Source organism: Salmo salar, chromosome 02 (assembly GCF_965601325.2).
Source record: "Salmo salar chromosome 02, fSalSal1, whole genome shotgun sequence".
NCBI lineage: Eukaryota > Metazoa > Chordata > Actinopteri > Salmoniformes > Salmonidae > Salmo > Salmo salar.
This window is the reverse complement of record NC_138292.1, coordinates 57,507,253-57,529,024: the sequence shown is the minus strand read 5'-3', so window position 1 is coordinate 57,529,024 and position 21,772 is coordinate 57,507,253. Positions and strand designations below refer to the sequence as shown.

Below are 21,772 nucleotides of genomic sequence, written 5' to 3'. Positions count from 1 at the left end.
TGGACAGGGGTTGAGTTCTGGGTGAATCTAGTGACTGTCAGTGGCTCTATGTGCTGTCGTGCTTGGCTCGGCTCTCTGTGACTGGGTTTTATTCAGCCACAAACAACCAGGAAATATGTTATGAATAATTAAAGACGAGGCTAAGGTGAGGAGGTATACTTTACTTTTTACAAACTTTAGACAAGTCTTAGGGCAACATTTATCTATTGTTGTTTTTGGACTGAGGCTGGAGCACTCAGGAATACTCAACACCACTTGGAAAGTCATTCTGGCATGTCTTTGACATTAAAATATGTGTAATTCTCCCGCTGAGAAATAAAAAGTTTAACCTAGGCCTCGCTCCTTTCATATTTATTTTGATCCTGACAAATTCCCCAGTTCCTGCCGGTGACAAGTATACCCATAACATGATGCTGACATCCCAACGCTTGAAAATACAAAGCGTTTCACCCTGTGTTGTGTTTTCAGAATCAAAATAAATAATGGAGCAACGCCCAGGTAAAATGTTAGAGGAAAATGGTAACCTCTGGAGCGTGACAAAAAAAGATCTGCAAGAAATGCTGTGGTTATATGGAAATATTCAGATGCCAAGTTCCCTGCCAAGATGTTAAGGGAAAAGAACAGTACTTTAATCCCATCTGGGGTGAGTTTTTCTAGGGTACAATGCCCCGAGTAATGACTCATCCCATGGGGGCTATAAAGTGGTAAAAGGAATGAAAAACTACTTTTGTCGGTCCTGCAGACTCCTACAGTAGATGGAACACGCATAAAGTTGAGTGAAAATTAGGAAAATGGAACCTGAGTGTATGCATAAAATCACAAAAACTATCAAGGAACAATCGACTGTTGCGTTTAAGGAAATGGACAGATTTTCTTGCGAGATATCAGTGTGTGAGACAAAGACAGGTCAATTCGGGGAGAATTTTGTCTGGGTGTCAAGCGAAATATCATATTGTACCGGGAAATTTCTTTGCAACTTGTTGTCTTGGTGAGATAACAGGTACAGGTAAATAGCCATTCAGTGTTTCAAAGAATATGCTCAGAAAACATGTCAAAGCTCACCTGTCACAGCATATCAAAGTTATACTGTGTGTGTTGACTGATTAAATGACTTACCTGGGGCTAATTGAAGCAGGCCTGTCCATGCTTTTACTGGAGAGGAATTCCATCTCTTTATGGGAGTGTGCACTTCTATATGTTTGTGTGAGTGCCTGCAAGCACCCTGTCGGCTGATACCACCTATAGAGTGAGATGGGGGAGAGTGGAGTTGCACAACAATATAATATTTTCAAAATTTGCATATCCACACATACAGTACATATCTATCTATCCTCTTCAATCTTCTGCATCCTAACGTGTCAAAGTGGGGCGAGGAACCCTGCCCTACATTTGGTAATACCTCCCTGTTTTCAACCCTTCTCTATTCCTCCCTCCCTCTCTCCCTCCCTCCCTCCCTCCCTCCCTCCCTCCCTCCCTCCCTCCCTCCCTCCCTCCCTCCCTCCCTCCCTCCCTCCCTCCCTCCCTCCCTCCCTCCCTCCCTCCTTCTGCCCTGTGCAGCATAAAAAGGGAACAGCGGCTGGGCCGTGCACCACATTATCTCTCCTCTTCATCCCAGGCAGGCAGACTCCCTCTCAGCAGCCATGTCCTTCTCCAGATCTAGCATGTCCTACAGCAGCGGCGGTGGTGGAGGTGGCACCATGTCAATGAGGTCTGGAGGTGGCGGTGAAATGGGTATGGGTATGGGCTCCTCCCGCTTCTCCTCGATGGGTGGTGGTGGTGGAGGAGGCCGCGTCACTGCCATGAGGGCCGGCAGTGTGTATGGAGGTGCAGGAGGCTCTGGGGTGCGCATCTCTAGCTCCTCGTTTGGTTCTGGCGGCGGAGGTGGAGGTGGTGGCGGTTATGGTTTCGGCATGGGAGGGGGTGGTGGTGGCGGCGGTGGAGCTGACATGAATGTGTCAGCCAACGAGAAGGCCACAATGCAGAACCTGAACGACCGCCTGTCCAACTACTTGGAGAAGGTGCGGAAGCTAGAGGCGGCCAACGCCGAGCTGGAGTTGAAGATCCGTCAGTTCATGGAGAGCAAGACGTCCCCCAGCGCTCGTGACTACTCTCGCTTTTACGCTACTATCGCCGACCTGCAGGACAAGGTACGTGACATGTGTCCTTGATAGCAAGAGCACTCAATAATGACATCACAGCATGTCAAAACATGGTAATGTCTGCAGAGTGACAATGTTATGCTTCATCAGAGAGTACATGTACATGGTGTACACATGTTATCAGATTGTTTTTCCAACAAGTTACTGAGAGTGATATATGACAATTGGGAAATGCAAAATTATATGCATTTGTTATAATTGATTCAACCAAGATATTGCACCTAAGATAGATGCAACGACAGTATGCATATTTGCAGCTGAAGCATTGAAATTATAGCAGATCTTTGAAGCCAATCCTTCCTGTCTCGTAAGAGCCCCTAGGCGATTGCGAAAGGTGCAGTTTGTTTCTTTGTGTCATGCTTTACAATGTTCACAAAGACAACAGGTTCCCAGTAATGCTTCTATTGGCTATCATTTACAATGCAGCTGAAACTCAGAACTCAGTGATTACAGTGTGGTATCAAAGTTTGTGCGTACTGCATTTGTGTGAAATTCCCTGCATGCCCCATCCTGAAATGTTTTTCCATCCTCTACCTCTCAGATCCAAACTGCCACTCGCGTAAACGGAGGCACCTATCTCAACATTGACAACTCAAAGCTCGCTGCAGACGACTTCAGAACCAAGTAAGTATATCCAACATGATCCACATATAGAGTACACTGCTGGTGCATACCATAAACCAAATGGAATAACCCCAAATCTGTAAAAACCCTCATAGTGCTTTTTATTTAATTTTGTGTTGAATCTATAAAAAAAGAAACCAAATGACATTACCCTTCCTCTCCACCAAAACCACACCCTCCCAACATACATATAAAAAGCCTGGTGTTACTTTCTGTTATCTTCCCAAAACTTAATGGAATACTAGATTCTATAACCTCCTTCCTATTTTCACAGAGGAACACATTCCGGCAGTTCTTTGACCAAAGCTCTCTCTATCTCTCAGGTATGAGAACGAGCTGGCCATGCGTCAGTCGGTGGAGGCGGACATCGCCGGACTGAAGAGGATGCTGGACGAGATGACCATGGCCAGATCTGACCTGGAGATGCAGATCGAGGGGCTGAAGGAGGAGCTCATCTATCTCAAGAAGAACCATGAGGAGGTGGGTGTGGGCTGATGGAACATATCCATACAGTCCCTTAAAGTATTACATCTATTGACCATGTCAACCTGCTATGGGTCTTAACTAGAACACCACTGCTGGCTTTCAAGCACATTTGTATCAAGCAATGGTGTTCACATTTTTAAAGAAGACAGAGGGCAAGTCAAGTTGTTACCATCAAGCAGAGGTTAGTCACTTCCTATTTATTTAAACTCACCCCTATGTGTTTCTCCACAGGAGCTGCTGGCCATGAGGACACAGATGACTGGACAGATCAACGTGGAAGTGGATGCAGCACCACAGGAGGACCTGTCCAGAGTCATGGCTGAGATCCGTGAGCAGTACGAGTCCGTTAGTGCCAAGAACCAGCGCGATCTGGAGGCCTGGTTCCAGACCAAGGTAGAACCTCTAAAACCTCTAAACTATGTTCATGGTGTAGATGTTCCTTTACTTCTAGTGGGTAACGTTGTCACATTCTATCATGGGTTTGTTTGATCCTGTGATAATTGACCATTGTTTTACAGACAGAGACGTTGAACAAGGAGGTGGCATCCAGTACAGAGGTACTCCAGACCTCCAAGTCAGAGATCTCAGAGATCCGTCGCACACTACAGGCCCTGGAAATCGAACTGCAGTCACAGCTCAGCATGGTGAGTAGTAATTACAAACATCTGACCAAGGACCACAGTTTAGGGGACATTACTTACACAACTTTCTGCAACTTTCTTCAATAATCAACATTTGACTCTTTCATCATTCTCTTTACCATCCCTCAAGTATCTCACTTTCACCTGATCTCTTCCACTATCCCACAAGTTGTTGTAGCCAGGCACCACTCCATTACTATAGCTAACCTCTACATGCCTACACATTCAATTACTAGAGCTAACTTTTCAGTATAACTGTAAACATTCCAAATTCCAAACCTACTCCCACAATTTTTGACCCATCATCTCTATCTCTCCCGGCCAATAGAAAAGCTCCCTGGAGGATACGCTGGCGGAGACGGAGGGCCGTTACTCCACGCAGCTGGGACGCCTCCAGAACCAAGTGACCGGTCTGGAGGAGCAGCTAATGTCTCTCCGCAGCGACATGGAACGCCAGGGCCAGGAGTACAAGATGCTGCTGGACATTAAGACACGCCTGGAGATGGAGATCGCTGAGTACAGGAGGCTGCTGGACGGAGAGGCTAGCGGGTACGGCAGGATGGGATTGGACAGAGGGAGGCCAATGAGACAGACAGGGATTTGGGAAGAGATTGTTACATCTTTGTGGGATGGGAAGAGGGGTGACAGGGACCTTGAAACAAGTGTAAATTAATTGATGTCTCCTTCAACATTTGATTTAAAAAACAATGTTAATTTGAAGGTGACCTTACTATGAGACATGGTTGCTTTTGACATGAATCTACTGCTATGTAACCATTTAATAGTTACTTATTATTATCATAGATGCTAACTATGGGTTTCCCTTCCTCACAGCCACGGCGGCAGCTCCACGAAATCCGGCCAAAAATCCTCCAGCTCCCACGTCAGCTCCTCCAGCTCCGGCCAAAGCTCCAGTGTCAGCAGCTCCAGTGTCAGCTCCTCCAGTACCGTCCCCAGCTCCACCACCACACGGAAGGTGGTGATCGTCACGGAGGAAATAGTGGATGGCAAGGTTGTCTCCACAAGTGAAACCAAACACACCACATAAGGTCCTACACACACAGCGATCACTGCAGCAAGCAATGGGTTAACCCCATAGAAATAGAATTACTAGAATGGGTATAGGATATGAGAGGCCAGCACATGGAATATTACTGCTCTCCAGTGCTTTATTCATGCAACCTAAAATACAACGTTTCAACTTATACAAAGTCTTCGTCAGATGAAAAATACCTGTCTTCGTTATCTGTGTTATTTGTTTAGGCCAGCTCTGGTTAACTCTAGTTTAAGATGTGCATTCCATCCTCCTATTCTTTCTAGAATGGCTAAAACCCCTCAGACACCCATCATGGATCATTGACTTGAATGGGGATTTATTTTCTGGTAATTCTATTTCTATGGTTAACACCTCCAGAACAACACATTTTGCTACATCTGGATGGAACACCAACAACAGATCCCACTGTGAATGTAATAAAGATGCTCTGACTTGCTGACACCATCATTCTGTCTTCAGTGTCTTTCAACTTGATTTATCTGATCTGGCGTGCTCCCATACATCTGACTATCATATAGGTTGTTATCTTTTGCACATGAGGCCAATAAAGAAATATTTTGATGTTCACTCTTGCTGGAAGACCCTACATTCACTGTCTACTTTCCTTTTCTTTGAAATCTTTGAAAATCACATTTTGCGCAATTTCTAGCTAGCTACTAGATCAAATCAAATCACATTTTATTTGTCACATATACATGGTTAGCAGATGCTAATGCGAATGTAGTGCTTGTGCTTCTAGTTCCGACAGTGCAGTAATTAATATCTAACAAGTAATCTGACAATTCCCCAACAACTACCTAATACACACATATCTAAAGGGGTGAATGAGAATATGTAAATGTAAATGTAAGTATATGGATGAGCGATGCCTGATCGGCATAGGCAAGGTGCAATAGATGGTATAAAATACAGTATACATGTGAAATGAGTAATGTAAGATATGTAAACATTTTTAAAGTGGCATTATTTAGAGTGCATTGTATAAAGTGACTTGTGATCCATTTATTGAAGTGGCCAGTGATTGGGTCTCAATGTAGGCAGCAGCCTCTCTGAGTCAGTGATTGCTGTTTAGCAGTCTGATGGCCTTGAGATAGAAGCTCTTTGTCAGTCTCTCGATCCCAGCTTTGATGCACCCGTACTGACCTCGCCTTCTGGATGGTAATGGTGTGAACAGGTCGTGGCTCGGGTGGTTGATTTCTTTTCTTTTTGGCCTTCCTGTGACATTGGGCGCTATAGGTGTCATGGAGGGCAGGTAGTTTGCCCCGGGGATGTGTGGTGCAGACCGCACGACCCTCTGGAGGACCTTGCAGGTTTAGGGCGGTGCAGTTGCCGTACCAGGCTGTGATACAGCCCGACAGGATACTCTCGATTGTGCATCTGTAAAAGTTTATCAGGGTTTTGGGTGACAAGCCACATTTCTTCAGCCTTCTGAGGTTGAAGAGGCACTGTTGCGCCTTCTTCACCACTCTGTCTGTGTGGGTGGACCATTTCAGTTTGTCTGTGATGTGTATGCCGGGGAATTAAAATCTTTCCACCTTCTCCACTGCTGTCGCTTCGATGTGGATGTGGGGGTGCGCCCTCGGCTGTTTCCTGAAGTCCACGATCATCTCCTTTGTTTTGTTGACGTTGAGTGAGAGGTTGTTTTCCAAAATACTGCATAGTTTCCTAAGAACTCGAAGCGAGGCGACCATCTCTGTAGGCGCCATGCGGTAAGCACTATTTATAACTGTGACGTGTGTGTCAGCCTGTCAGTTGTTGTCTGTCCTCGTGCGGTTGTTATTTATATGTGCCTTCAAAATAAATGTCCCATAAGTGGTGGGAGTTAAATCATTACACAAAGGTGAGTATTCAATGGGATTTTAATTTGAATAACAAATACGATTAAAAAACTTTACTATCGCAAATTCTTTATGTGATCTGAGCATGATTCCGTGGGCCGTATTGAATCAGGTCGCGGGCCACATACACCCCCCGGGCCGGCCTTTGCCCAGGCGTGGTCTACACCATGGTCCTACTCTAGAGTGTGCTGTTGAGACTACTGTACTGTAGACTTTCATTGCAAAATCAGTTTGTTTTAATTGGGTACAGTATTTGGTGACGTGACTATATTTAGTATAGTTTTATCTGAAAGGGATAACTTTTTAATGTTTCTGTAATGGAAATTATATGATTAAAGGTTTGACTAAATGGTTTCACTCAGAAACCTTATAACCTGTTGAAATGTATTCAAAATAAGGCTATAATAATGGGTTAAAAACTATATTTCAATACTGTGTGTGAGTATGACACTGGTCACTTCAAAATGAGCAGGGCAGAGTTGATAAGACGACATTGGGAAAGGAACAGGAGAAGAGGCCTCCTTAAGTTAGGGAGAGAAACTACGGCCTGGGAACATTTGGGCTGGCAAAAGATAAGGAGACAGGTGGTCTGGGTACTGTGGAAAAATACAGCCGCCTAAAGCTGGGTGGAGTTCTCTACTGGTGTGTGTGTGTGTGTGTGTGTGTGTGTGTGTGTGTGTGTGTGTGTGTGTGTGTGTGTGTGTGTGTGTGTGTGTGTGTGTGTGTGTGTGTGTGTGTGTGTGTGTGTGTGTGTGTGTGTGTGTGTTAATATAAAAGGCTTTGTACATTGTAAGGATTTTCAGAGCTCTCATAAATAAACGTTTTGACCCTTGTAGGCTGGCTATCCGTCTGCTTCATTCAACGAGAATCTTACACACTCTGGTGGGGTAGACTGAGTAGTTTAATTGAAGTTCGGTTTAAGAACATTGATAACTTAATTCCCGTAACAGTTTCATAATTTTTGATGTTGAAATTCACTGAGTTGGATGGTCCTCCCCTACCTCCTCTGAGGATCCTCCACTGTTACACAACATCAGTAGTCATTGGAGTTAGTGTTGACAGATATGACTGTGGGAAACTTCAGAAGCTCATACAACGCTTGAAAAGTAGAGTGCTCTACTCACGGTGGTGCACAGCCATAAATCAAGATGCAGACCACATATTAAGGAAAGGGAAAGGGGGATACTAGTCAGTTGCACAACTGGATGCATTCAACTGAAATGTGTCTTTCGCCTTCAACCAATATAGTGATTTATGCATTCCGATGAATTGCTGTTATCTTAACTGTGCCCTGGCTCCTTGTTTGTGTGACCATGTCAATGCGGACTACCAGACTGACTGCACCTTTCTGATTTAGCATTGCTTGTAAAAGCCATAATATCACTAGATTGTGGTCTAGAGAATATTGCTATAGAATGTCTTCTTCACTTCATGACATATTTGTTCAGTCAAAGGGGTTCTGTTTGTTTCTACATTGTGTGTCTGGAAGAACCCGTTATGGAATGCCAATGGACAGGGGTTGAGTTTCGGGTGAATCTGGTGATTGAAAGCGGCTCTATGTTGCACTGCTGTGCTCTGCTCCGTGTGACAGCCACAAACAACCAGATAATAAGTTATGAATTATAAAAGGTTGAGGCTAAAATGAAGCGGTATACCTTAGTTAACACACAAACAAGCATGCTCAATTTAATTAAAGAATCAAACTAAAATCAAACTAAACCCGAACACTTCATGCCACTAGCTGAATGTCAGTGTAAAGTACATTCTAGTAAGTGGAATAATAATAAAGGTATTCTGCTTCTAGTTAGAGTTTATATTGTTTTTAAGATTAAGATTAGATAACTTTATTGGTCAATTGCACACAAGGTCCAAACCGAAATTTGACTTCCGCTTTTTACCCAACCTACAAATCCATACAGATTTTTTGGAGAGGTGTGGGGATGCCCGGGGATATTTTGTTGTGGTGGATTAAGTGCCTTGCTCAAGGGCACAACAGCAGGCAATGGCATATAAGATTTGATACCAGTAACCCTCCGGTTACCAGCTCACTTCCTGACTGATTTTTCCAGTCTGCCCCGGGATTCAATCTTGCAACCCAGTTGCTGGCTCACCTGCCACCCTTTATGGGTGATTGCACAGTAGGCACAACCTGATGTCCAAACTGGGAGGTGGATGTACACCATTGTTCTATTTAACCCTTATTCTACCAGGTAAATTGACTGAGAAGAGAACACATTGTTATTTATAGCAACAACCTGGGAATAGTTGCAGAGGTGAGGGGATGAAAGAGTTGATTGGAAAGCTGGGGATGATTACATTTTGGGGTCCCCATGTTGAGGGTCAGCGTGGTGGAGGTTATGTTGCCTACCCTCACCACCTTAGGTTGGCACTTCAGGAAATCCAGGATCCAGATGCAGAGGGAGTTGTTCAGTCCCAGGTTCCCAAGCTTGGTGACGAGCTTGGAGGGGACAATATTGTTGAACGTTGCGCTGTAGTCAATGAAAAGCATTCTCACATAGGTATTCCTCTTATCTTGGTGGGTGAGAGCAGTGTGGAGTGCAATTGAGATTGTGTCGTCTATGGATCTGTTGGGGCGGTATGCAAATTGGAGTGGGTCTAGGGTGTGTGGAATGATGGTGTTGATGTGTGCCATAACCAGCCTTTCAAAACACTTCATGCTACAAGGTGGTAGTTATTGTGGCAGGTAGTCATAGAGTTCTTGGGCACAGGAATTATGGTGGTCAACTTGAGACATGTGGGCATTAGGGACTGAGACAAGGAGAGGTTGTAAATGACTGTTCTGCCCAAGCTCTGAGAACGTGCCCTGGAATACAGAGTGTTTACTTGATTAGCGAGATCACCCAGTCCTCTGAATTGGCGGGTGCCCTCATGCACGGCTCAGTGTTGTTTTTGTTGAAGCATGCATTAAATGCATTGAGTTCTTCTGGTGGAGAGGCATCATTGGGAAGATCATGGCTGGGCCTTCCTTTGTAATCCGTAATGGATTATAGCCCCTGCCACATGTGGCGGACGTCGGAGTCTGTGTAATAGGATTCCAGCTTGTTCCTATATTGTCCTTTTGCTTGTTTGATGGATGTCTGGAGATCATAGCAGGATTTCTTGTACTTGTTTGTGTCCTCAGCCATAGCCTCTGGGTTGGCTGTGATATCTCTGTGTGCGCTAAACCTATGCTTTAGCTTTGCGCCAAACTCTATGTTAATCCAGGGCTTTTGATTGGGGAAGCAGCGTCTGTCGCTGATGTATTTCCTAATGAAGCCGTTGACGGAGGTGGTTAGCTTGTTGATCATATCGGCTGAGTAACATAACATATTCCAGTCAGTGCTAGCAAAGCAGTCTTAGCCTCGGATTCGGAGGACCATTTCTCTATGGAGTGTGTTACGGATACAGGTATCCTGTGTATGTATCCTGTGAGTGTGTATTTCTTTTTTTCTCCTTCTCCCCTCCTCACAGGTGGCAATCATCATTCCCCAATCAGTCACCAATCAGTCTCCAATCTGAAGACACACCTCCTCCTGTTTCCATTAACCAATCACATCCCCTTTCTCCTAGTTTAAAAACCCCATCAGTTGTTTTCTCAAGAGCTCAATCTCTCTGTTATTCTCTCTCTCCCTCTCTCTTTGTAAGCTAGACCTCTCTGTTGTTTTTGCCCATACATGTCACTTTGTCCATTATTTGTGAGTATTGTTTTGTTATGGTGTTTAACTGTTTGTTTGATGGTGGGAAAATGGGGTAACAAGTCAAGTCGCCCATGGGCATACATTACCCGTAGGAATACTTTGTCTAAGAACACTAGTTAGAACTGGGCGAACCAGTTGTTGGTTAGTGAGCAAGCCGTTGTTGAAGTAGGTAGACTAGCTTATTTATTATTTTTGTTGATATTTGTTTCTTTCCTTGGGTCCAGCTCAGCCCCTTTTCCCGCCCCCCATTACCGTGTGTTTAAGCAATAAACTATTCGAGTTTGACGGTAGATTTAAGTTGTCTGTGGTTTTTGTTCTCACCGTTCTTTTTCACTATTATAATTTGCATGAGTTATGTTACGGGTCTCGTTTCCATCCCCCCTAGACTGCAGGGCCAAAGGGATTCGTAACAGAGCACGTCACGGGTACTTCCTGTTTGATCTTGTAGACAGGAAGTAGGAGTATCAAGTCATGATCTGATTTGACGAAGCGCCTTGTATGCTTGCTTGTGGATAGAGTAACAGTGGTCAAGGACTTTATTGCTCCTACTGGAGGAGACGTGTTAATGGAAAGAACCAACCCAGATACAGGTTTCTGTGATTATATTTGTTATTAATAAGTCATTAAAAACAACATATGGACAGAACATTTTATTTGAGGTTGCAAAGGCTAATGGTGAAGACAAGGAAGTGTATAAAAGAAAAGGGTTATTATGGACAACATGAACCTCTTCCCCTCCCACCTCCCACAATCCCAGATCCCCAGCCAGCACCCAGATGCCGGTTTATGAGAGTTTGTAAAAGCCTGCAGTGTGCAGGACTTATCATGAGAGTACATTGCACACTGCCATGTCATAGCACCTATTATTCTATATAGTTGAGTTACATCTATGCATGACACAAACCAGGAGAGTTTGGAGTTGTTTCAGTGATAGAAATGTTTGACTAATGCGAACTTCAACTTTGTGACCAGAGGCAAAATCCACTCCAATTTTACACCTCTGTGTTTGAGAGTTAAAAAAAAATTATTTCACCTTTATTTAACCAGGTAGGCCAGTTGAGAACAAGTTCTCATTTACAACTGTGACCTGGCCAAGATAAAGCAAAGCAGTGCGACAAAAAAAACACAGAGTTACACATAAACAAACGTACAGTCAATAACACAATAGAAAAATATATGTACAGTGTGTGCAAATGTTAAAGAGTAGGGAGGTAAGGCAATAAACAGGCCATAGAAGTGAAATAATTACAATTTAGCATTAACACTGGAGTGATAGATGTGCAGATGATGATGTGCAAGTAGAGATACTGGGGTGCAAAAGAGCAACAATATGTAACAATATGGGGATGAGGTAGTTGGGTGTGCTATTTACAGATTAGCTGTGTACAGGTACAGGGATCAGTAAGCTGCTATGACAGCTGATGCTTAAAGTTAGAGAGGGAGATATAAGATTCCAGCTTCAGTGATTTTTTTTGCAATTTGTTCCAGTCATTGGCAGCAGAGAACTGGAAGGAAAGGCGGCCAAAGTAAGTGTTGGCTTTGGGGATGACCAGTGAAATGTACCTGCTGGAGCACGTGCTACGGGTGTGTGTTGCTATGGTGACCAGTGTGCTGAGATAACGTGGGGCATTACCTAGCAAGGACTTATAGATGACCTGGAGCCAGTGGGTTTTGCGACGAATATGTAGTGAGGGCCAGCCAACGAGAGCATACAGGTTGCAGTGGTGGGTAGTATATGGGGCTTTGGTGACAAAACGGATGGCACTGTGATAGACTACATCCAGTTTGCTGAGTAGAGTGTTGGAGGCTGTTTTGTAAATGACATCGCCAAAGTCAAGGATCGTAGGATGGTTAGTTTTACGAGGGTATGTTTGGCAGCATGAGTGAAGGAGGCTTTGTTGCGAAATAGGAAGCTGGTTCTAGATTTTATTTTGGATTGGAGATGGTTAATGTGAGTCTGGAAGAGAGCTTACAGTCTAACCAGACACCTAGGTATTTGTAGTTGTCCACATATTCTAAGTCAGAACCGTCCAGAGTAGTGATGCTAGTGGGGCGGGAGGGTGCAGGCAGCAATTGGTTGAAGAGCATCCACTTAGTTTTACTAGCATTTAAAAGCAGTTGGAGGCCACGGAAGGAGTGTTGTATGGCGTTGAAGCTTGTTTGGAGGTATGTTAGCACAGTGTCCAAAGAAGGGCCAGATGTATACAGAATGGTGTCATCTGCGTAGAGGTGGATCAGAGAATCACAAGCAGCAAGAGCGACATCGTGGATATATACAGAGAAAAGAATCGGCCCGAGAGTAAAGTGGTTACGAACGAAAGTGGGGAATGGATAAGAGTGGGATATGGCTGTGCCATTTACTCTAGACTAGATTTTTTTCAGAATTATTATCATACCCAAAAATAGATGTCATGCTAAACTAAGTAGAATTGCAGGAACTTAGATTTAAAAAATAAATGCCAGCACCACATTTCTGGTCCTAGTCTGCCCCTGCTTGCACTTTTAATGCATTCTCAATTGCAATTCAGCTCATTTGGTTGAGCTATTAGACGAAGCACAGTGACAACACATTGAGTTGTACAAATACACAACATTTCTGTCATTGTTTTCCATTTGAACTTTGTGCTAAATGGTTGAAAGGGCAGATACAACACATTTAGGTGACAACTAAACAAAAATCAGACAATGTTTTTCCATTGTTTTTGGATGGTTGAAAGCATAGTGATAACACATTGGGAATTCAACAAACTTTTGTTTGTCTTTTTGCATGGGTGAATATAGGTTAAAATCTCATTGAGCAACATCTCAACCAAATATCATCCAATTGTCCATGTGAACTTACGTGGTGTGCCCAGTCGGATGTCACTGCAACTTACATGTCAATAATATGTCAGCTATGGTGACAGTTTACCTACAAAGGTTAAATCTTACTTTTGTTGCAAATTCCATGTTGACTGAAAGGCGATAGCTATATATAGTGCAACATCTCTGTCACACCAATGTCACAATAATCCATTCTACTGCAAATCATTAACATGAGATGCTGCAATGTTCTTTGGCTTTAACCACATACAAAATATGGGACTCAAATGGCAACATCTGGAGCATGATTAAAAAAATCTGCAAGAAATGCAGTGGTGATATGGAAATATGCAGATGCCAAGTTCCTTGCCAAGGAAAAATGACTTGTCAGACCTGCAAACTCCTACAGTGGATAGAAAATGCATAAAGTTGAGTGAAACTTAATATAATGGTACCTGCGTCTATGAATAAAATCACAAACACTATGAAGCAACAATGGACTGTTAAGGACAACTTAAGGAAAAGGACAAGCGGTGGTGACCGGTCGCATCACCGCCTGGTATGGCAACTGATCGGGATCAGACGGTAAGGTGCTACAGAGGGTAGTGCGTACAGCCCAGCTGCCAAGCTTCTTGACATCCAGGACCTAGATTATTACTTTCTGTTTTTCACTTTAGTTTATTTAGCACATTATTATTTTCTTAACTCTTAACTCTGATTCTTGAACTGCATTGTTGGTTAAGGGCTTGGAAGTAAGAATTTCACGGTAAGGTCTACACCTGTTGTATTCAGTGCGTGTGACAAATAAAATGTGATTTTATTTCAGATTTTCTTGTGAGATATCACTGCCATGATGGCCGGCAGTGTGTAGGGAGGTGCAGGAGGATCTGGGAATCTCTAGCTCCTCGTTCGGTTCCAGCGGCGGCGGAGGTGGTGGTGGCGGTTATGGTTTCGGCATGGGAGGGGGTGGCGGCGGTAGTGGCGGTTATGGTTTTGGCATGGGAGGAGGTAGTGGTGGCGGCGGTGGAGCCGACCTCCATGTGTCGGCCAACGAGAAGGCCACAATGCAGAACCTGAACGACCGCCTGTCCAACTACTTGGAGAAGGTGTGCTCTCTGGAGGCGGCCAATGCCGAGCTGGAGCTGAAGATCCGTCAGTTCATGGAGAGCAAGACGTCCCCCAGCGCTCGTGACTACTCTGACTTCCACGCTACTATCGCCGACCTGCAGGACAAGGTACGTGCCATGTGTCCTTGATAGCAAGAGCACTAAATAATGACGTCACAGCATGTCAAAACATGGTAATGTCTGCATTGTGACAATGTTATGCTTTGTTAGAAAGTACAGGTACATAGTGTACACATGTTATCAGATTGTTTTTCCAACAAGTTACTAATAGTGACATGAATATTGGACAATGCAAAATTATATACATTTGTTATAATTGCTTCAACCAAGATGTTGCACCAAAGAGATGCAAAGACAGTATGCATATTTGCAGCTGAAGCATTAAAAATAAAGCAGATAATTGAAGGCAAATCTTCCTCTCTCTTAAGAGCTCCTAGGCGAGTTGCGAAAGGTGCAATTTGTTTCTATGTGTCATGCTTTACAACGTTCACAAAGAAAACAGGTTCCCTGTAATGCTTCAATGAGCTATAATTTACAGAGCAACTGAAACTCAACTCAATGACTACAGTGTGGTATCACAGTTGTGCATACTGCATTAGGGTGAAATTCCATGCATGCCCCATCCTGAAATGTTTTCCATGCTCTACCTCTCAGATCCAGGCTGCCACTCGTGTGAACGGAGGTATCTACAGTTGAAGTCGGAAGTTTACATACACTTAGGTTGCAGTCATGAAAACTAGTTTTTCAACCACTCCACACATTTCTTGTTAAACAAACTATAGTTTTGGCAAATCGGTTAGGACATCTACTTTGAGCATGACACAAGTAATTTTTCCAACAATTGTTTACAGACAGGTTATTTCACTTATAATTCACTGCATCACAATTCCAGAGGGTCAGAAGTTTACATACACTAAGTTGACTGTGCCTTTAAACAGCTTGGAAAATTCCAGAAAATTATGTCATGGCTTTAGAAGCTTCTGATAGGATAATTGACATCATTTGAGTCAATTGGAGGTGTACCTGTGGATGTATTTCAAGGCCTACCTTCAAACTCAGTGCCTCTTTGCTTGACATCATGGGAAAATCAAAAGAAATCAGCCAAGACCTCAGAAAAACAATTCTAAACCTCCCCAAGTCTGGTTCATCCTTGGGAGCAATTTTCAAATACCTGAAGGTACCACGTTCATCTGTACAAACATTAGTACGCAAGCATAAACACCATGGGACCACGCAGCCGTCATACCGCTCAGGAAGGAGACGCGTTCTGTCTCCTAGAGATGAACGTACTTTGGTGTGAAAAGTGCATATCAATCCCAGAACAACAGCAATGGACCTTGTGAAGATGCTGGAGGAAAGAGGGACAAAAGTATCTATATCCACAGTAAAACGAGTCCTATAACCTGAAAGGCCGCTCAGCAAGGAAGAAGCCACTGTTCCATAAAAAAGCCAGACTATGGTTTGCAACTGCACATGGGGACAAAGATTGTACTTTTTGGAGAACTGTTTGGCCATAATGACTATCGTTACGTTTGGAGGGAAAAGGGGGACGCTTGCAAGCCGAAGAACACCATCCCAACCGCGAAGCACGGGAGTGGCAGCATCATGTTGTGTGGGTGCTTTGCTGCAGGAGGGACTGGTGCACTTCACAAAATAGATGGCGTCATGAGGAAGGACAATTATGTGGATATATTGAAGCAACATCTCAAGACATCAGTCAGGAAGTTAAAGCTTGGTCGCAAATGGGTCTTCCAAATGGAAAATGACGCCAAGCATACATAAGGACCAAAAAGTCAAGGTATTGGAGTGGCCATCACAAAGCCCTGACCTCAATCCTATAAAAAAATTCTGACCCACTGGGAATGTGGTGAAAGAAATAAAAGCTGAAATAAATTATTCTCTCAACTATTATTCTGACATTTCACATTCTTAAAATAAAGTGGTGATCCTAACTGACCTAAGACAGGGAATTGTTACTAGGATTAAATGTCAGGAATTGTGAAAAACTGAGTTTAAATGTATTTGGCTAAGGTGTATGTAAACTTCCGACTTCAACTGTATCTCAGCATTGACAATGCAAAGCTCGCTGCAGATGACTTCAGAACCAAGTATATCCAACACCATCCACATATACAGAACACTGCTGGTGCATTCCATAAACCAAATGGAATAAGCATAAATCTGTAAACATTCTCATACTCCTTTTTTACATTTAATTTTGTGTCTGTACACTATAATCACACCCGCCCAACAGACATATCAGAAGCCTGGTGTTACTTTCTGTTTTCCCAAAAATGTATGGAATACTTAAGAAATAAGGCCAGAGGGGGTGTGGTACATGGCCAATATATCACGGCTAAGGGCTGTTCTTAGGCACAACGCTCCGTGGAGTTCCTGGATCCAGAGAATGATGAAAGAGGGCTGGATGCAGACCTTGGCCGTTGTATATTGCCGTTATTGCTTTAATAAATTGGTTACCAACGTAATTAGAGCAGTAAAAAGAAATCCTTTGTCATTGCTTTGTAGGCCGTCACTGTAAATAAGAATTTGTTCTTAACTGACTTGCCTAGTTACATAAAGGTTAAATAAAATAAATAAATACCCGTTGTATACAGTCTGATATACCAGCCAATCAGTATTCAGGGCTCAAACCACCCAGTTTATAATAGAATCTATAAACCCCCTGCTATTCTCACAGAGGAACACATTCAGGCAGTTCTTTGACCTAAGTTCTCTCTATCTCTCAGGTATGAGAACGAGCTGGCCATGCGTCAGTCGGTGGAGGCGGACATTGCCGGACTGAAGAGGATGCTGGACGAGATGACCATGGCCAGATCTGACCTGGAGATGCAGATCGAGGGGCTGAAGGAGGAGGTCATCTATCACAAGAAGAACCATGAGTGTTTTCTATCCAATGCTACCAATTATATGCATATCCTGGCTTCTGGGCCTGAGTAACAGGCAGTTTACTTTGGGCACGTCTGTCAGGTGGCATCTAAGATTTGATACCAGTAACCCTCCGGTTGCCAGTTCACTTCTCGTCGGACCCGGGATTCAAACGTGCAACCCGTTTGCAGGCTCGCCTCTCTAACCACTAGGCTACCTGCCACCCTTAGGCACATCCTGCAATCCAAACTGAGAGGTGGGTGCACACCATTGGTTTATTGAACTCTTATTCTACCAGGTGATTTGACTGAGAAGAGAACACATTCAAATCAAATCAAATCAAATTTTATTTGTCACATACACATGGTTAGCAGATGTTAATGTGAGTGTAGCGAAATGCTTGTGCTTCTAGTTCCGACCATGCAGTAATATCTAACAAGTAATCTAACAATTTCACAACAACTACCTTTTACACACAAGTGTAAAGGAATGAATAAGAATATGTACATAAAAATATATGGATGAGCGATGGCCGAACGGCATAGGCAAGATGCATTAGATGGTATAGCGTACAGTATATACATATGAGATGAGTAATGTAGGGTATGTAAACATTATATAAAGTGGCATAGTTTAAAGTGGCTAGTGATGCATTTATTACATCCAATTTTTAATTATTAAAGTGGCTAGAGATTTGAGTCAGTATGTTGGCAGCAGCCACTCAATGTTAGTGATGGCTGTTTAACAGTCTGATGGCCTTGAGATAGAAGCTGTTTTTCAGTCTCTCAGGCCCCGCTTTGATGCACCTGTACTGACCTCGCCTTCTGGATGATAGTGGGGTGAACAGGCAGTGGCTCGGGTGGTTGTTGTCCTCTGATCTTTTTGGTCTTCCTGTGACATCGGGTGGTGTAGGTGTCCTGGAGGGCAGGTAGTTTGCCCCCGGTGATGCGTTGTGCAGGCCTTACGGTTGTGGGCGGAACAATTGCCGTACCAGGTGGTGATACAGCCCGACAGGATGCTCTCAATTGTGCATCTGTAAATGTTTGAGTGTTTTTGGTGACAAGCCGAATTTATTCAGCCTGCTGAGGTTGAAGAGGCGCTGCTGCGCCTTCTTCACCATGCTGTCTGTGTGGGTGGACCATTTCAGTTTGTCTGTGATGTGTACGCCGAGGAACTTCAAACTTTCCACCTTCTCCACTACTGTCCCGTCGATGTGGATGGGGGGCTGCTCCCTCTGCTGTTTCCTGAAGTCCACAATCATCTCCTGTGTTTTGTTGACATTGGGTGTGAGGTTGTTTTCCTGACACCACACTCCGAGTGCCCTCACCTCCTCCCTGTAGGCTGTCTCATCGTTGTTGGTAATCAAGCCCACCACTGTAGTGTCGTCTGCAAACTTGATGATTGAGTTGGAGGCGTGCATGGCCACGTAGTCATGGGTGAACAGAGAGTACAGGAGAGGGCTGAGAACGCACCCTTGTGGGGCCCCAGTTTTGAGGATCAGCGGGGTGGAGATGTTGTTTCCTACCCTCACCACCTGTGGGCGGCACGTCAGGAAGTCCAGGACCCAGTTGCACAGGGCTGGTCGAGACCCAGGGTCTCGAGCTTAATGACGAGTTTGGAGGGTACGACTGTGTTAAATGCTGTGCTGTAGTCGATGAACAGCATTCTTACATAGGTATTCCTCTTGTCCAGATGGGTTAGGGCAGTGTGCAGTTGATTGCGATTGCGTCGTCTGTGGACCTGTTGGGGTGCTAAGAAAATTGGAGTGGGTCTAGGGGGTCAGGTAGGGTGGAGGTGATATGGTCCTTGACTAGTCTCTCAAAGCACTTCATGATGACGGAAGTGAGTGCTACGGGGCGATAGTCATTTAGCTCAGTTACATTAGCTTTCTTGGGAACAGGAACAATGGTGGCCCTCTTGAAGCATGTGGGAACAGGAGACTGGGATAAGGATTGATTGAATATGTCCATAAACACACCAGCTAGCTGGTCTGCGCATGCTCTGAGGACGCGGCTAGGGATGCCGTCTGGGCCGACAGCCTTGCGAGGGTTAACACGTTTAAATGTTTTACTCACGTTGGCTGCTGTGAAGGAGAGCCCGCAGGTTTTGGTAACGGGCTGTGTCGGTGGCATTGTATTGTCCTCAAAGCGAGCAAAAAAGTTGTTTAGTTTGTCTGGGAGCAAGACATCGTGGTCCGCGTCGGGGCTGGTTTTCTTTATGTAGTCCGTGACTGACTGTAGACCCTGCCACATACCTCTCGTGTCTGAGCCGTTGAATTGCGACTCTACTTTGTCTCTATACTGACACTTAGCTTGTTTGATTGCCTTGTGGAGGGAATAGCTACACTGTTTGTATTCGGTCATGTTTCCGGTCGCCTTGCCCTGATTAAAAGCAGTGGTTCGTGCTTTCAGTTTTGCGCGAATGATGCCATCAATCCACGGTTTCTGGTTGGGGAAGGTTTTAATAGACGCTGTGGGTACAACATCACCGATGCACTTGCTAATAAACTCGCTCACCGAATCATCGTATTCATCAATGTTATTGTCCGACGCTATGCGGAACATATCCCAGTCCACGTGATCGAAGCAATCTTGAAGTGTGGAATCCAATTGGTCCGACCAGCATTGAACAGATCTGAGCATGGGCGTTTCCTGTCTTAATTTCTGTCTATAAGCTGGGAGCAACAAATTGGAGTCGTGGTCAGCTTTTCCGAAAGGAGGGCGGGGGAGGGCTTGTATGCGTCGCGGAAGTTAGAATAACAATGATCCAGGGTTTTGCCAGCCCGGATCGCACATTCGATATGCTGATAAAATTTAGGGAGCCTTGTTTTCAGATTAGCCTTGTTAAAATCCCCAGCTACTGTCTCGCCCTGACCATAGAGAGCCTTTTTATTTCTCTATTTGGGTAGGTCAGGGTGTGATTTGGGTGGGCATTCTAGAATATGTTTATCTAGTTTATTTTTTCTATGTTGTGTTCTAGTTTATTTGTTCTATGTTGGGGGTTTTGTATGATTCCCATTTAGAGGCAACTGGTCATCGTTGTCTCTAATTGGGGATCATATTTAAGTAGTTGCTTTTCCCACCTGTGTTTGTGGGAGATTATTTTGAGTTAGTGCCTGTTGCACCTCTGTCGTCACGGTTTGTTGTTTGTTTATAGTTTGTTTGTTTGGCTAAGTTTCACTATATAATAAAGATGTGGAACGATATGCACCCTGCGCCTTGGTCTCCTCCTTCGGACGAACGTGACAGAATCTCCCACCACCAAAGGACCAAGCAGCATGCCCAGGAGTGGACATGGCAAAGGATCCTGGACGTGTGAGGAGATCCAGGCCGGATGGGATCACCTCCCATGGGAACAGGTGGATGCAGGGAGGGAGGAATGACGCTACGAGGAATTAGCACGGCAACGACGGAAGCCCGAGAGACAGCTCCCCCAAAAATGTTGGGGGGGGGGCACACGGGGAGATTGGCAAAGTCAGGGTTTAGACCTGAGCGAACTCCCCATGCTTCCCGTGGGGAACATGTGACCAGTCAGGCACCGTGTTATGTGGTGATGTGCACTGTATCCCCAGTGCGCATTCACAACCTGGTTCGCTCATTGCCGGCTCCCCGCATTTGCCGGGCTAAAGTGATCATTCAGCCAGGACAGGTTGTGCCAGCTCTACGCTCCAGACCTCCAGTGCGCCTCCACGGTCCAGTATATCCTGCACCGGTTCTACGCACCAGGTCTCCAGTGCGCCTCCACAGCCCAGTACGTCCTGTGCCTCCTCCTCGCACTCTCCCTGAAGTGCGTGTCCTCAGTCAGATACGTCCTGTGCCTGCTCTCCGCACTCGCCCTGAGGTGCGTGTTACCAGTCGGGCGCCATGATAAACATTAGCTTTTTTGCCATGATAAACACTTAGCGAAAGGGAGGGCTTTGGTGGAGAGTTTCCAGTTGCGAGGGAGGAGACTTTGCTTCCTTCCTATGCACGAAGGTAATCATAATTGAATCCTACAGACGAAGAACCATATATGTGACAATTTTTCCATTTTAAGATAATCAGTTATTTTTATATTATTCATTGTGTGTACCACATTAGGTGTTTTATGGTTGACAAATAATTCACCATACTCATATCTTGCAACAACAATTGATATTTTTTTGTTATTTCAAAACAAAACAAAATTGTTGCCGTTTTAATTTTTAGAATGTGGAAGAACAGTATATCTCCAGTGATGATTTCAGTTTGTGGAAGAACAGTATATGTGACATTTTGCATGACACTTGTAAGATGTCCTTTTTTAATACCTGATATGATGTTTTAAGTACTTTCAAGTACAGATGCCCTTCATGTAAATAACTTAAATGCAATATGTAGTTAATTCATTTAATGGAGGTTCATTTAAAGGTGGTCTATCAACTTTAGCACCGATGACTTTTCTTAAAGGTTGAGTCATGAAATCTTAGTCTCATT

The 21,772-nt window shown here is 44.3% G+C and overlaps 2 protein-coding genes across 2 annotated transcripts; both read left to right on the top strand.

Annotated features, from left to right (window-relative positions):
* The first annotated feature begins 1,579 nt into the window (after positions 1-1,579).
* LOC145850200 (keratin, type I cytoskeletal 13) lies at positions 1,580-5,534 on the top strand. The gene is made up of 7 exons (XM_014176408.3): positions 1,580-2,147; positions 2,701-2,783; positions 3,107-3,263; positions 3,501-3,662; positions 3,788-3,913; positions 4,239-4,459; positions 4,745-5,534. The coding sequence occupies exons 1-7, from the start codon at positions 1,641-1,643 to the stop codon at positions 4,956-4,958; spliced, it is 1,470 nt and encodes a 489-aa protein (XP_014031883.3). The 5' UTR covers positions 1,580-1,640; the 3' UTR covers positions 4,959-5,534.
* Positions 5,535-11,224: 5,690 nt separating this feature from the next.
* Positions 11,225-17,390, top strand: LOC145864197 (keratin, type I cytoskeletal 13-like). Its single transcript, XM_082969293.1, has 5 exons — positions 11,225-11,285; positions 14,170-14,540; positions 15,087-15,114; positions 16,489-16,540; positions 17,180-17,390. Exons 1-5 carry the CDS (start codon positions 11,225-11,227, stop codon positions 17,388-17,390), a joined length of 723 nt encoding a protein of 240 aa, XP_082825419.1.
* Positions 17,391-21,772: the final 4,382 nt, after the last annotated feature.